Genomic DNA, 16,011 nt, shown 5'->3' on the forward strand with positions numbered 1-16,011 from the left:
AAGAATATTTCAGATGTACCAAAGTCTTCATCATCAGGAGACCTGTATTATAAGAAATGTTAAAGGAAATGCTTTAGGCAGGAGGAAAATGATGCCAGATGGAATTCTGGATCTACTCAAAGACGAGCACTGGAAATCATAACTTTTTGGGTATATATAAAAGATTTTTGCCCTATTTAAAAAACCTCTTCAAAAGATAATTGACTGTTCAAAAATATCAACAGTGTATAAGACTTACAACATGTGTAGAAGTAAAATGTGTGACAATAGCACTAAGGCCAAGAGGGGAGAAATGGAAGTACATTGTTGAAGGATTCTCATACTATACATGTGTGAACTGTTACAATATCACTTGAAGGCAGACTGTGATAAGATAGAGTTGTATACCGTAAAGCCTAAAGCAATCCCTAAGTTAATACAACAAAGAGTTATAACTAATAAGTCAAAAAAAGGGATAAAATGGAGTTATAAAAAATACCCAATCCAAAAATAGAAAAGAAGAAAAAGGAAATAAAATACAAGGAACAAATAGAAAACAGGTAACAGGATGCTAGATTTAAACTTAGCCATAACAGTATTCATATTAAATGTAAATAGTTTAAACAACCCAATTAAAAGACATTCACACATTTTGACTCTTCATATATTCCACTCTTATTCTGAGTTTGCAGCACCTAAAATCTCCCCTGGCTCTAAACAGTGAATGTGTTGGCCTTAGCTCAAGTGTTAATGCCTTCTTGGATTTATGATGGAGACTTCATTTATAGGCACTGCCTCCCTTTGCTCTGTTGTGACTTTCAGTAATGCCCCAGTGCCTACTGGGTAAGGCTTTTAATCTTCACACTTAATGCCTCATGTTTACCCTATGAAAAAGAGGATGAAAACAGAAAGATACAGGAAAATATATATTCTGGTCTTATTAGCCTTGTTTCAGGGGACAACAAAGTTTAGTCAGTGGTTCTTAACTGGGTGATTTTGCCCTCAGAGGACATTAGGCAATGTCTGGAGACATTTTGATCCTTATGACTGGAGGGAGAGGTGATATTGGCGTCTAGTGGGTAGAGGCCAGGGATGCTGCTAAACATCCTACAATGCACAGGACAGCCCCACAATAAAGAATCATCTGGCCCGAAGCGTCAACGTGCTAAGGTTGAGAAACACTGGGTTACAGGGAGGGTGAGGGTAGGAATGAGAAGTCAAGAGAAGGAAACCATTTAAGGGCCTACCTTCCTTAGTCTTGGTTAGAGAGTAGGTTGGAGAAGGTGAAGTGTTCCCCTCTCAATCTGAATATACTCAAATACTTACTGGGAAATATCCTTTTGTATATACTTTTATTCTAGCATGTATCACATCACATTACAGTTTACTGGTTTTTACATGTATCTCCCATACTATAAATATAACTTGAAGGTAAGTATTAAATCTGTATATTAATCTTTGTATCCCCAGAACTTAGTACAGTGTAGTGTTTAGCCTATGGTACCATTCAAACCTATGATTTAATGAGTAGGAGAGTAAATAAACGAATTGTCCCAATACTATATTTGTAGCTCACACTCATTAAACCCAAAATAAATTCCTGGGGATTCTAGTGGATCTATCTCTGGCGCCTCACACCTATCCTTAATGTGGAAAAGGCTTAATATGTAATCGCCTAGCACAATTGTTTATTTCTGAGAGTGTGAACCAGGTCAGTGTTGTGTTTGTTTTATGCATATAAATAGTTACAAAAAACTAAAAATTTGCAGTTTTCTTTAGCAACTATACATATTTCTATATGGACCTTCAGGTCTGCCTCTGATATTGCCGAATCTGGAGCAGCCAACTTCTACTATCTTCAAAGATACCTCTTATTTCATTAACTGGAAGAAATACCACTTGTGTATGGTGCCCAATTTGGATTTCAATTTAGATAGAGGTAAATCTCTCTCTCTTTGTTTGCATAGGAATAAAGAATTCTGGAGAATGTTAGAGAAATGCAAGGAAATATAAATAGCAAGTGTATATAAGAATAGGACCTAGTGATCTGATGGCTTAGGTTGGGGGGTACAGGTGGGAGTCTGGCTAAGTTTGAGATTCCACATGAAGTGAGTCAAACAGGTGTCAACAGGCAAAGCCCCATCAGAGCCTAACCGTTCTGGCATTACGTGTTGATGCTGGTTCTCCTCATTTTTACTGCTTTCTCTATTCCTGGCCCTCTTGATGTAGTCAGTGGGCATTCACCTTCCAGGGACTTGTTCAGAGGGTTTCTATTGTACCTTAATCCATCAACTCGGGGGTTTTAGAAAGGTTAGTAAAGTTGCAAGGATGTCTTTGAACTATCGTGGAAGAGAAATATTTCCCAATGAAATGAAAAAATCCATATAAAATTACTTAGAAAAATTGTAATACTACATAAAAGGCAGGAGTATAAACCATATAGTGATAAACTTAGGAAGCTGACTGTACTATTCATATAGAGCCTAACCACATTGGCTTTGGGTGAATCATACTGAAAGTTGGATGCTTAATAATTAGACCAACAACTAAAACTGAGAAATAGGAATATGCAATCATGAGCTGATGTCTAGGAGCTTTATAGTCTTGAGTTTGACTGTTGTTAGCTAGAATCCTTTGAAATTTAGAAGGCAGTCTGTTCAACTGGATCCTGAGGAAGTTCACCAGTAGCGAGGAGGTATTCTAGAGTTGTGAGTGGTATGAGAAGATTGAAGCCTGCCGGTATAGCGAAGTATCTCCGGGGAACAGATAGAATCTTCATCTTGGAAGTAGGCCTCATGGTAAGACACTTTTTCTTGAGTAGGTAGTTATTGCAGAGGGCGGAATGAAAGGAGGGTGTCCTTGGGCTTCTGGAGGTAAGTGGTTTTGTGAAGAAAGAATGTTTGGTCTTAATAAGGCTGTGGCCACAGCTGTGGGCTGCCCCTTAGCACTTATGTGGGGCCATCAATAAGGGTGAAGTGCTTTCCTTGCTCCCTTGGGTAATGGCTGCCTACCGCACCATGTGGCCCAATGAGGGGGAATACCTACTACTCCTTTCCCCTGGCAAACTGTGGAAGATGTATTAAGAGAGCAATGTCCCCTAATGGCTCTGCTATTGTACCAAAGAGAGCCTTTTGGAATTGGTTTGGCTTTTATCTTGGGGGTGTGTGTGTGAGTGTCTGGGTACCTGAGTCCAAATCCTGTTCTCTCTTCCTGGTTTTAACCCTCGCTAGGGTGGTCTTAGTAACTTGAATGGTGATTCATGTTCCTCTGAAAGTGAGGCAAGTGAATGTGAGTGAATGATATGTATTATTGTCTATTACTGTTATTTGTTTAAACTGAATTGGCTATTTAGAATCTGAAAAAAATCCCTGAAAATGTCCAAGATGGGACTCTTCTGACGTTCTAAAAACTGGTTTTTGCATAGGCCTTAGAGGAAGTTAGCTTTCTAGAAGGAATTGGTATTTCTCTTCCTGTGTCTTTGAGGTGTAAATAATCTACCTGGGCTCTCAGAAACTTTAATTACCTGTGATCCTTGAGGGTGAAGAAAAAAAAAAAAAGGCCTTTTTAAACTCTAGCAAGAAAACTGAGATCTCCGTGTCCACATAAATAAATGTGTGTCTGTGTGTACCTTATAAGGTGTCTCTGCCTCCAAATGGCACTGCCAAGATTGGTTTGTGGATAAGCTTCGTTTAATTGGCTTAAGAGAAATTAAGCGCTCATATAAACTCTCAGAAATATAAAAGAAACTCCAGAATGAATTTCAGTTTCATGTGATATGGGAAATATTCAGTACTGAATGGATATCTGGTATTGAAGCTAGCTTAAACTTGTTGGTTTGATTAATATAGACATGTCTTTAGAGTCATCAGAGTTAAGTATAATACTTCTGTTGTACCTAGGCTTATTTTGAGATCAAATAATACCATATTATATCTGTTGCAAATTTGTCAGCAAGGAAAATATCTTGCTATGATGAAATTTTAAGTAAATGTAAATGAGATAAGAGCCTTTAGGTAAACTCTATAGGAATAATTATGTTTGGGGAATGTCCATCTAGAATAGTTTCTCCAGATTTTGATAACCATGTTCTGCCTGCTGTCTGCCACACACAGTGGGGTATCACTCCAGGACCTTGCTTCAGACATGTAACATCCCCCTATCCATTAAACCATTGATGTCTCTGAAAAAAATAATAATAATTTTTGGTCTTAACAGATGGGATGTCATGCTATCAGGATATTTTAAATCTCGAGGGCTCTCCATATCTCCTTTTCTCTTTCATTTTTATTTTCATGCTTTGTTGATTTCCTTCATTTTTTGCCTATTTGTGATACCTAAACTTGCTCAGTTAATTTTGGAAATGAATAGCGTAGAAAATGTCCGCACGTGTCACCTTCCCTCATTACAGAACAGGATGCACATGGAGGTACTTCTTTATATGGATCTGGATGGAATTTAGGACTATAGTGATTATATTCTAGAAAAAGACCATGGGGATCAGATTACTTGGGAATACAGATATTATCTAGCACTGTGGTTAAGAGCACAGATTTTGGAGTTAGTCTAAAACAGTCCCACCACTTCCTGTCTCATATTGGGCAATGTATCTAGCCTACCTGTGCCTCTTTTCTTGCCTGTAAAAGAGCATAAGACTATGTCCCATACCATAGTGTGGTGAAGTCTGATTGTTGAGATAGTACACGCCAAGAATTTAATGTGGTACGTGGCACGTGGTAAGCATTCAATACAAGTTAGCTGTTATCATTATCATTACTCTTACTAGCTATACCTACTTTTTACTAGGCTCTTATTAGTGATACCTACCTTAGAAAGTTACATGAGGAGTAAATGAATTTACTGTATAATACTTCCCAGTAAATTCTAAGGAATGCTGTTTGGTTTGTATTTTATACACCCAGTTGTTATTTTGATGTTCTTCCTGTGAGTCACTATTATTTGCTTTTATCGTGTGGGTAGAGAAACAGATTCAGGAGGAGAAGGGAGTGTTCAAATTTAGATTTATCTCAGATCCCTCTTTGTTTGAGGTATAGGTTCTTTATTCACTTAGCATTTTGAGGGCTTTACTTATCTTAGGGTACTCTGTAATATCTTGTCCTCTAGATTTGGTGCTTCCCGATGTGAGTTCTCAGGTGGAATCCAGTGAGGGGGATCAGACTCAGAATATGGACCCCCAGGGACAAACTCTGCTGCTTTTTCTCTTTGTGGACTTCCACAGTGGATTTCCAGTCCAGAAAATGGAGCTCTGGGGTAGGTATAGGAGAGTGGGGCTGCAAGCTTGGGTGTGCTTAAATGTTAAGAGAATAAAGAAAGGAGACTTCACATGATGCATAAATCTGAATAGATGTGTTTCTGTAAAATAACTCATTTCAATGAAAAACCTTGCTTAAATAAGTTAAAAAATTATATGCTGTATGGGAAAGATCTATATCTTAAAGCATCACTTAGATGATGACATTCCCAGATTTGGTTGACCAGAAATCAGCAGACACTTCCTGTTGGTCCCTACAGAGTATATTACCTTAGATGGGTAGTTCTCAACCTCAGCTGCACAATATATTACCTGGGGAGCTTCTAAAAAATGCCCAAACCTCACCCCCAGAGATTCAGATTTCCTTGGATTGAGGTGGGCTTCAGGTATCAGTATGTTTTTAAAGCTTTTCAGGCTTGAGAACTGTTCACCACCCTACTGCTTTTCCAAGTGGAATCAAGAAAAGTTATCAGTTTTACTTGGCCTTAATGCAACATCTCAGATTGAATCAAGGAGCTGTGGGAGTACATTGGTATGAATGGCTTTGTGTGATTGCCACATCAACCTCTGGAAAGGGAGAAATTGTCCTTGTTCAGGCATACAAATGCCTTTGGCGTTTATCTATCAGATAGGTGACCTGTTATCAGAAGATTCTCTCTGTTAGTGGTAAAGCAGTGATTTCACTGTTCTGTGGTCCATGAAACACATGCATCAGAATCACCTGGAGTATTTGAAAATGTGCAGCTTCCTGGGCAAGGATTAACTCATTGTTTTGCTAATGTAAAAATCTGGTATGGCTCAAGAATATGCATTTTTAACAAGATTCTCAGGTGATTCCTAAACATAGTAAAGTTTGAAAAGCACTGAGTATGAGAGTTGGTGTATGCATTTTAATCCAATAAAGCCTGAGACATAAATTTAAGTGTTTCTCAGTGCCCTCCTAAACTTTGAAGGAAGAAGCAAGAAGTGGAGCTTATAAATGTCTGGGGAAATGTTCACAAGCCTTCCTTTTGGTATTCCCGATATGTTTCTGGGTTATTCTTTGTGGGCGACTGTTTTTTCTTGGGACTTTACTCTCTAGGCGTTCCAGTGCTATTTGGTGTGGCCCCGCTTCCACTGAGTCATAAGAGAAATGAGACAACTTACAACACCAGATCAGAAGACCACACATTGCTGCCAACTATTTGTTGAACCTGTGGGATTCTTCCTACTGCCAGCCTTCCATGCCTCTCCTACCTTTTTCCATCATGTATATATTCTTTAGGAGAGAAGCACTGCTTTCCAGGGCTCTGGCTTGTAACTCTTTTATTTGAGGAGCTGGTGTTCTCTGGTGCCCCACTGTTCCATTCATTAAGGCCCTGGAATGGGAACATAGAAGAGACCCAAACTAATGAGGCTTCCAGCAAGGAGGTCAAAGGTGAGAATGCCTAGGGCTATTATCCCACCTGTGCTGTCTTGGACAAAGACTCATAAGAGAAGCAGCTTAGTATGGTGGAAAGGACTTCAGGGTACAATCAAGAGACCTGGGTTTAATTTTAGTTCTGCTACCAAATTCCTTAATGATTTTTTGGGAAGCAAGTTGCATAAATCATCTGATCCTTCCTTTTCATATATTTAACATGAGATTGTTAGACTAGGTGCTATCAAAGGCCCTTCCAAGTCTGAAGACCCTCTTAAGATGTAAGATCTGCTATCTTTGGCAGTTGTTTTTTTTTTTAAGGTTGGTCTGCTAGAGGGAGCACCATGTTCAGTCTTCCCTAGGATGACATAAAATCTGGTACCATATTCTGAATACTATTAAACATACTTCCTCAGAAACCAGGGTTACTATCATTATTATAGTGCTGTGATAGCTAACAGTGATAACTGAACAGTGCTCTGTTTAGCTTGACTCTGAAGGCCTGCAGCATCTCAGGTAGTTGTACTCGGTACTGGATTAAACAGAAATCCATCACTGCATCAGTAAACATAGTAGTTATCTTTAAATTTTCCTTATACATCTGAGAGTTTAGGACTAGCCTTTGAAGAAGATGCACTGTAAGGGTAGGTAGGTATAGATACATGGATATAGATATATGTAGTAATTTTATTTTCTTTTCCCCCTCTTCTTTCTCAGATCCTTGAAAGCTTTCTGCAGAGCTCCTTTTAGGAAACAGCTTGTGCAGAACTACAGTCTGTTTCCATGTGTCTTAAAAAAGAAAACCACTTAATTGGCCTTCTGCCTACCTTGTCATGGTAACTTTTCTATGATTAACTAATTTTGCCACAGTGTTAAAGGCATCTGGTGGTATCAGCAGTTTTAGGGATGAAACTATAGCTTTTTAATTAAATGTCTGCTTTCAAAGGGGCTCCAACTGATTTCTTAAGGCTATTCTTAGGACCAAACTATAGAAAATAGTAATCCACATGATATCATAGCAATAGCGGTATTTTCTCTTTGAATATTGCAGTGTACATTTCAAAACACTTGATGTACGTTATCCCAGTTTATCTGCACAAAATACCCATGAGAGCAGGTGGTATAAAGACACTTTCTGTACTAAAATGAGAAAAGTGAAGTGACTTGGTCACTATTAGTTGATAGTAGAATTGACGCTAGAATCTATGTTCTCTTGATTCCAGTTCCAAACCCCTTTTGAGCACAGCAATGCTTCCTTTCCCTTCCAGGAAAGCATCATGGTACCTTGTGGTAGAAAATGTTCCTTCTGACTTGCATGTTTTTTTTCTGACTTACATTTTAATTGCAGCCCTGAGAAAAGCCAGCCAGCCTTACCTTTGAACAGAACATACAGGGAGTAGAAAAACACTGAAAGAAGAAAGATTAATTAAGAAGCATTTTCTCCAGGTGCCCCCCAAAATAAATTTGTCTTCCTGTATTGGTTTTATCAGGATCATCAATGCTGGCATATTGTTTAATGACGTATTTTGCCCATCGGTCTCACGTGTTAGCTTTTCTGAAGGATGCTGAGCAGTGGTGCCTATGGTTACTTTATCAGAGATAATCCCTCATTTAAAAAGACCTTATACCAGCAATTCTCAGATTGTGAGTTTTAACTTTTTCTTTTTTAAAAAAAAATTTATTTATTTCATTTATTTACTTTTGGCTGCATTGGGTCTTTGTTGCTGTGTGCGGGCTTTCTCTAGTTGTGGCGAGTGGGGGCTACTCTTTGTTGCGGTGCGTAGGCTTCTCATTGTGGTGGCTTATCTTGTTGCAGAGCATGAGCTCTAGGCATGTAGGCTCAGTAGCTGTGGCACGTGGGCTCAGTAGTTGTGGCTCACAGGCCCTAGAGCGCAGGCTCAGCAGTTGTGCTGCATGGGCTTAGTTGCTCCGCGGCATGTGGGATTCTTCCCGGACCAGGGCTCGAACATGTGTCCTCTGCATTGGCAGGCGGATTCTTAACCACTGCGCCACCAGGGAAGCCCTTAACTTTTTTTATACCACAGCGTATCTAAAAGGATTGATACCCTAACAGTAGCAGTGGCTCACCACAACAGTGACGCTCAAATAGGAACAAAGTAGTTAGACATACTCTCCAGGAGGTTTTTCCTTTCCTTTGGGAGCCACCAGTATCATTGTTTATAGTATATAGCATATATTTCTGTTTCTGATGTGAATTAAACAGGATCCCTCATTTGATTCTTCAAAAATAATGTCATTCTTCACTTTAAGTTTTGTGAGCTTTCATTCATTTGTAAGTGAGAATTGGGTAGGTTTGTAAATTGCTGGGGGTTTTTGTCTAAAAAAGTAATTATCTCTGGATAGGCAGAAGTAGCTTCTTTTTTCAAGCGGCCTCTTTCCCATTCTCAGCCCTGATTCACAGCATATGAACGGCAGTCTTGAAGTGGTCATTCTCACTCAAGGTTACCAACATTCTCCCTCCCCTTAGGAGTCCACACTTTGCTCACAACTCATCTCAGTGCCATTCTCACGGAGAACCACGGTGTGGTGCAAGATTCCATCCAGGTCACTGTGGACCAGGCCTTGGAGCAGCATCACCAGGCTGTCAAGGTAATAAGAAATTCACAACTCCCTTTCTCCTCTCTCTAAGAAAAAGATAAGAGTATATGGCAGACAGGACTTGAGAGCCCTTCCTCCCTGAATGCTTCTTCCTCTCCTCTTTGGTCATCTGGGCTGATCTTTTTAAAAATATTTATTTATTTATTTATTTATTTGGTTGCACCAGGTCTTAGTTGAGGCATGCATTTGGCATCTAGTTCCCTGGCCACGGATCGAACCTGGGCCCCCTGCATTGGGAATGTGGAGCTGGAGCCTTCACCACTGAGCCACCAGGGAAGTCTCCACCTGGGCTGGTCTTATAAACTGCATCTAGTCTAGGAACTCAGGCTTTAACTTAGATGGGTCACTGTAACCAGCTTGCTTAGTCTTATCTCCTAGTAGGTGAGTTTGAATACATACGGGCAGAACAGTAGACCAGGGAAAATGACTGATAACATACCTTTTTTCCTTTTCTTTTTTTTGAGTGTGAACAAATTTTATTTTCTTTTTGGAACACGTGACTTACGATGTGGGTGTTTTCTCACAAGCAAAATGAGCTTGGTTTTGCCTGCCTGTTAGTTTGTTTTCACCACTCCCATTATACCAGGGGACAGGAAAACATTTATAAAAGAGGAACAGTAAACACTGAACCCAGGACACTATATTCATTCTAGGTAGTTTTACACATTGAAATATTTTTGTATATTAATTTGTAGTGTCATTAATGTCTTCTTCCCTCTTTCACACATTGAAGTGCTATATTATTGACTATAAGTTCTGGATAAATTGAAAGCACATGCATGCACTTGGCCTGAAATTTTTTTTAATTGAAGTATAGTCAATTTATAATGTGTTAATTACTGCTATACAGCAAAGTGATTCAGTTATACATATATATACATTCTTTTTTTATATTCTCTTTTGTTATGGTTTATCATATGATATTGAATATAGTTCTCTGTGCTATACAGGACTTTGTTGTTTATCCATCCTATATGTAAAAGCTTACATCAATGCTTATCTTTCTTATCTATATATTTCCCCTTCCCACACGTTTCTAGAGCTGCTGTTTCACTAAATCTTACATTCTTCCCCCATTTCCTAATCCTTTATAACATCACTTTGTCTTCTTACCTGACTTTTTGAATCCCTCCATCCTGTGTACTTTGGGTAACACATTTCTTATTTCATATGGCCTCCTTTTCAGTGAAAAGACAACTACACTAAAAGAGTAAAGCCTAAAGCTTTTTGTTTTTTAATAGTAAATATATCTGTTTTGTTGCTCAGTGTCTTACTGCGTGTCTTTTCTGAATGTATCTATGTCAATAAGTCTAAGTGTCCTTTGTATGTCATGATTTCAGTAAGTATTTTTGGTGGAGGGGGAAGAAGTTTTGAAATCCTGCTCTGACTAAAATCTTTGGTCCCTTTGGGATTCTCTCAACCAGCAGTTTGGGATTATTATAAACTGCCGTCTCTCCCTTCCTTGTTTTATTCTCTAGGCTCATCAGAAACTACAGGCCTCACTCTCAGTGGCTGTGAATTCCATCATGAGTATCATCACTGGAAGCACCAGCAGCAGCTTCCGAAAGACATGCCTCCAGACGCTTCAAGTTAGTAAGAGATTGGGGATGCTTAAAAGTGCCAGGGTTTTAATGACATTCTACTACCTATCTTAGTAATATGTGCAGTGCTCTTAGAAACATTATTTACTTTGATCCTCCTATGATTCTACATAAGTAAGTGTTTTAAGAAATGTTTGTTGAATGGATAGTGATGTATATACTATTTTACAAATGAGAAAACAAGTTATTTAAAATTTCTGTTTCCCTTCAATCATACAGGTAGTTATAAGCTGAGCTAGGATTAGATCAGTGATTCCCAATTTCTTATTGAAGAATGTTCTATTACCTCATGGCAACAGAATATACTGAAAATAACTGAGCAACTATAAGCATTACATGTGTTTGACAGTATGGAATAGTGTAACAAGGTTTGGAATCAAAGGCCTGAGTTGAAATTTTGGCTCATTTGTTTACTAGCTAGGTGGACTTAGGCCTGTACTGAACTTCTCTGAGTTTCATGTACAAATTAGAAAAAAATAATAGTACCTTACAGGGTTATTATGAAGTTGAGAGCGAAGTGTGAACCTGCATAACACATTGTAGATTCTTTTTTTTTAATGCTAAAGTTTTAATACATCTCATCTTAAATTGTCTTAAGTAGTATGCAATGGCTAGTATTTTATTTTATTTTATTGAATTTTATTTTATTTTTTTTAATACAGCAGGTTCTTATTAGTTATTTTTATTTATTTATTTTTTTTGCGGTACGCGGGCCTCTCACTGTTGTGGCCTCTCCCGTTGTGGAGCACAGGCTCCGGACGCGCAGGCTCAGTGGCCATGGCTCACAGGCCTAGCTGCTCTGCAGCATGTGGGATCTTCCCAGACCAGAGCATGAACCCGTGTCCCCTGCATTGGCAGGTGGACTCTCAACCACTGCGCCACTAGGGAAACCCTAGTTATCTATTTTATATGTATTAGTGTATACATGTCAATCCCAATGTCCCAGTTCATCCCACCACCACCCCACCACCCCTGCTTACGCCCCCCCTTGGTGTCCATACGTTTGTTCTCTACATCTGTGTCTCTATTTCTGCCTTGCAAACTTGTTCATCTGTACCATTTTTCTAGATTCCACATGTATGTGTTAATATACGATATTTTTTTTTCTCTTTCTGACTTACCTCACTCTGTGTGACAGTCTCTACAAATGACTCAAGTTCATTCCTTTTTATTGCTGAGTAATATTCCATTGTATATATGTACCACATCTTCTTTATCCATTTGTCTGTCGATGGGCATTTAGGTTGCTTCCATGACCTGGCTATTGTAAATCATGCTGCAATGAACATTGGCATGCATGTGTCTTTTTGAATTATGGTTTTCTTTGAGTATATGCCCAGTAGTGGGATTGCTGGGTCATATGGTAATTCTATTTTTAGTTTTTTAAGGAACCTCCATACTGTTCTCCATAGTGGCTGTATCAATTTACATTCCCACCAACAGTGCAAGAGGGTTCCTTTTTCTCCACACACTCTCCAGCATTTGTTGTTTGTAGATTTTCTGATGATGCCCATTCTAACCAGTGTGAGGTGATACCTCATTGTACTTTTTATTTGCATTTCTCTAATAATTAGTGATGTTGAGCAGCTTTTCATGTGCCTCTTGGCCATCTGTATGTCTTCTTTGGAGAAATGTCTATTTAGGTCTTCTGCCCATTTTTACACATGGTAGATTCTTAGTAAATGTTGGTTTTTTTCCTTCCTTCTTTCCAGTGTGTGCTGACCAAATTATCAGAGGGATAACACATTCTTTCCATGTCACTTCATTTTTTTGTACTTTTTTTCTTGAAAAGATGGTGTAATATGCATAAAATTTAAAATAATAACTAATAAACTTTATCACTTAATTTTTGTATATTATCTCATATACGTTATACTATATAGTCATAACCAAAGTATTTTATTTTCATATATAATTTGACCTTTTCCCCTATTTCAGCAGTCTTAAAATTGGTATTGGTTAACCAATATTCCACTGTGTTAGTTTAATCTAATTTAAGAAACCATTCCTCTAATGACAGACATTTAAGTTGTTTACATTTTTTCTGCCAACCAGTAGTGCTTCAGTTAATACCTATATGTGATCGCTTGCTTCTTTTGAATTATTTCCTAGAATAAATTTCTATAAATGGTAATGGGTTAAAATGTATAACACCTTTATAATCTAGTGCATCTTCTCACAGCTTCAACTTTCTGGGTCATGTGGGTAGCACAGTGAAAGTCAGCCCTAACTTTCATACTAACTGGCTATGAGATATTGGGTGGGTCACTTCTCCTTTTTGAATTTCAGTTGTCTCATCTATAAAATTAGTGTGTTCATCCCCAAGTTCCCCAGGGCTGCTCCTTTATAGTCAGGAGTAGTGCCACAATTTTGGGGGCCCTTGCAAAATGCAATAAAGGGGGGAAGCAGTAAAGATAGTAAAGTATAAAGCTTTTAAATTTCTTCTGCAGTTCCATTTGACTTATCTGGTATTTTTTATTTGCTAGTTAATGTTCTAAGTAAAGAAAAATTAAAATTTTACATTATTTGTATAAATTTTATCATTCATTTTCATTCTGTGTGGTGCCAGTTTTAAATGCAAATATAAGAGCATTTAAGTGGTATGTGGCATTACTGAAATTATGCAATTTATATTTCATTGCTCGAGCATGCATATGTATTTTGTTCTAAATAGAATTATGGAAAGCTGCATGAAACTGTAACTGAGCAGGACCCTATGGGGCCTTTCCTATAGGGGAAGACCCCTCCACCCATGTCCTCTGCTTTAGCTCCTCTCTGAGGTACCTAGATAACAGTATATGATGCACATTTCCTGAGTTGTTTTATATATGTTTTAAAAACCCTCACCAGGGCTTCCCTGGTGGCGCAGTGGTTGAGAGTCCGCCTGCCGATGCAGGGGACACGGGTTCGTGCCCCGGTCTGGGAGGATCCCACATGCCGCGGAGCGGCTGGGCCCGTGAGCCATGGCCGCTGAGCCTGCGCATCCGGAGCCTGTGCTCCGCAATGGGAGAGGCCACAACAGTGAGAGGCCCGCGTACCACAAAAAAAATAACCCTCACCAAATGGAGGATTCTAACTACTTGATGACCATAAGCAGTAGCCCCCAGACCTACTGGAGCCTGAAGACTGATAATGTTACCTCCTGTGACACCACCCTGTTACCTCACCATCAACCAATCAGAGAATTGTGCATGAACTGATCACATAACCTGCGACTCCCTCCTTCACCTGGCCTTTAAAAATACCCCCCTGAACCATCAGGGAGTTCAGATTTTTTGGAGCATTAGCTACCCTGGACTCCTTGTATGGTGCCTTACAATAAACACTGCACTTTCCTTCATGACATACATACATACATACATACGTAAAAATAAAATGAAATGAAATTAGTGTGTTGTATTAGGTGATTACTCTGGCCCCTTTTAACTGTAATATCCTGTCAATACAATTCTATACTAAAAAGTAGAAGCTGTTACCCATTCCTTCATGGATGCAAACTAAATTGCTGTTCCTTTCCTCCCTGAAAGATTTATCTGGGGAAAAGTTCCTATATCAGCCTTAGTTGTTCAGTAGAACCTCTGCTCTCTTGGGACTTGTTTTAGAGGAGAGCAGTTTATATAACCTCTTCACGAACAGATGGATCTCTGGGATATTTATCTCCTATAGACATAGGGGAACAAAGACCTTGTTTGAAAGATCTTGCTTAGGTAACAGAAGTTGGAAGATATATAGGAGCCACAACTACCTGTCTCATGTCAAGTGTCCCAGACCTTCTTTCTACTTATCCTGTGTCCACAGGAACTAAGGAAACTTCTAACACAACATGAAGGATGTCAGTGGTTTGCCTTTCTATTAGTCTCGATCTCTCCCCATATAAACTTCCTGTGGGTACTTACCCTTTGGTTGCCAGTACTAGAACTCAACATATTCTGTCTCTGGCCCATTTTAGGCAGCTGACACACAGGAATTTGGGACCAAGCTGCATAAATCATTTCATGAGATCACCCAGAACCGATTTCTTCACCACTGCTCACGTGAGGTGAAGCAGGTAAGTGTAAAGTAATAATAGGTACCTTGGTGGAAATCTTCCATATTGATGTATGAGAACCCTGAATACACAATGGGTAGGTATAGTACTTTAGACTGCACAATCTGAGGTTAGCCTTTTAGCAAGGAAGCCTGTGGTTTAGAAAAACTTTATAGAACATAGTATTACATAGAGGTTAAGAGCATGGTTAGAGATATCACTTGAATTCCATTTCTGCCACAAACTAGTTGCATGGTATTATTATAGAAGCTATTTATTCCAAGTCTTAGTTTCTTTATCAGTAAAATAAGAATGATGCACACCTAAAACAATCGTTGTGAGGTTTGAATAAGATAATGTAAGTAAACTGCTAAGCACGTAGCTACTTTTATGAGGATGATGATATGATGGAATTCCTATGTTTAGTTTTGCCTAATGAAAAACATACTTTTATCTATTTACCTTTTTGGATGCTGGAGATATAGAGTTGCAAGAGTTGGGGTCTCTACCCTCTTGGAGGTCAGATAGTTATAGGCTTCTCTAATGAGTGAAGAGAAATCATAGCTGGGAAATTTTATGTATTTCCAGATTCAGGGTGTAGGTAGTAGTAGTGTTTCAGCTGAAGCCCACTTTTCTGGCTCTCTTGGCAACCATCAGCAGGATCGACTTTTCTGGAATTAAAGTATAAAATGAGTAAATAAAAGAGATTAAGAGGGAAATGATTATACAGTGGCTTCTGGCCAAGATAGAGTAACAGGGACCAGATTTACTCTCCTGCCTGAAATAACCAAAAATCTGGACAATAACAAAAAAACCAACATATGAAACAATGGTTCTCAAGACACTGGGCCTCAGACAATGGATGGGATAGTCATTCCTGAGAGATGTAAAACAATGAAGTGAGCTCTATGAATGCCCTTGCACACTGCTTAGAGAAAGTACAGAGACTGTGGAACAGGGAGAAGGAATCCAGGCAAAGCCTAGTGGTGTCCCTGAGTTGAACAGATGAAGCTAGGAATCCAGGGATGTTAAGGCAGCTTAAGCTTTCAGGGCAGAGTACCAGAGAAGAGAGAGCTGCACAGAAAGAGAATTCTGGAGATCTGCAGAGGCTCCTCTC

At 39.0% G+C, this 16,011-nt stretch overlaps 1 protein-coding gene across 20 annotated transcripts in view; it reads left to right on the plus strand.

The window, feature by feature from the left end:
* Positions 1-16,011, plus strand: part of TOP6BL (TOP6B like initiator of meiotic double strand breaks) — a 105,581-nt gene that overhangs the window by 72,793 nt on the left and 16,777 nt on the right. For 10 of the 20 annotated variants that reach the window (XM_067037663.1, XM_067037655.1, XM_067037654.1 and 7 more), the window contains 5 exons: positions 1,767-1,918; positions 5,101-5,247; positions 9,136-9,257; positions 10,745-10,855; positions 14,817-14,915. In XM_067037663.1, coding sequence (XP_066893764.1) covers positions 1,767-1,918; positions 5,101-5,247; positions 9,136-9,257; positions 10,745-10,855; positions 14,817-14,915 — 631 coding nt within the window. The remainder of the gene's footprint in view (positions 1-1,766; positions 1,919-5,100; positions 5,248-9,135; positions 9,258-10,744; positions 10,856-14,816; positions 14,916-16,011) is intronic. The other 10 variants (XM_067037664.1, XM_067037669.1, XM_067037667.1 and 7 more) reach the window with 4 other exon arrangements.

Source organism: Kogia breviceps, chromosome 7 (assembly GCF_026419965.1).
Source record: "Kogia breviceps isolate mKogBre1 chromosome 7, mKogBre1 haplotype 1, whole genome shotgun sequence".
NCBI classification, from domain to species: Eukaryota; Metazoa; Chordata; class Mammalia; order Artiodactyla; family Physeteridae; genus Kogia; species Kogia breviceps.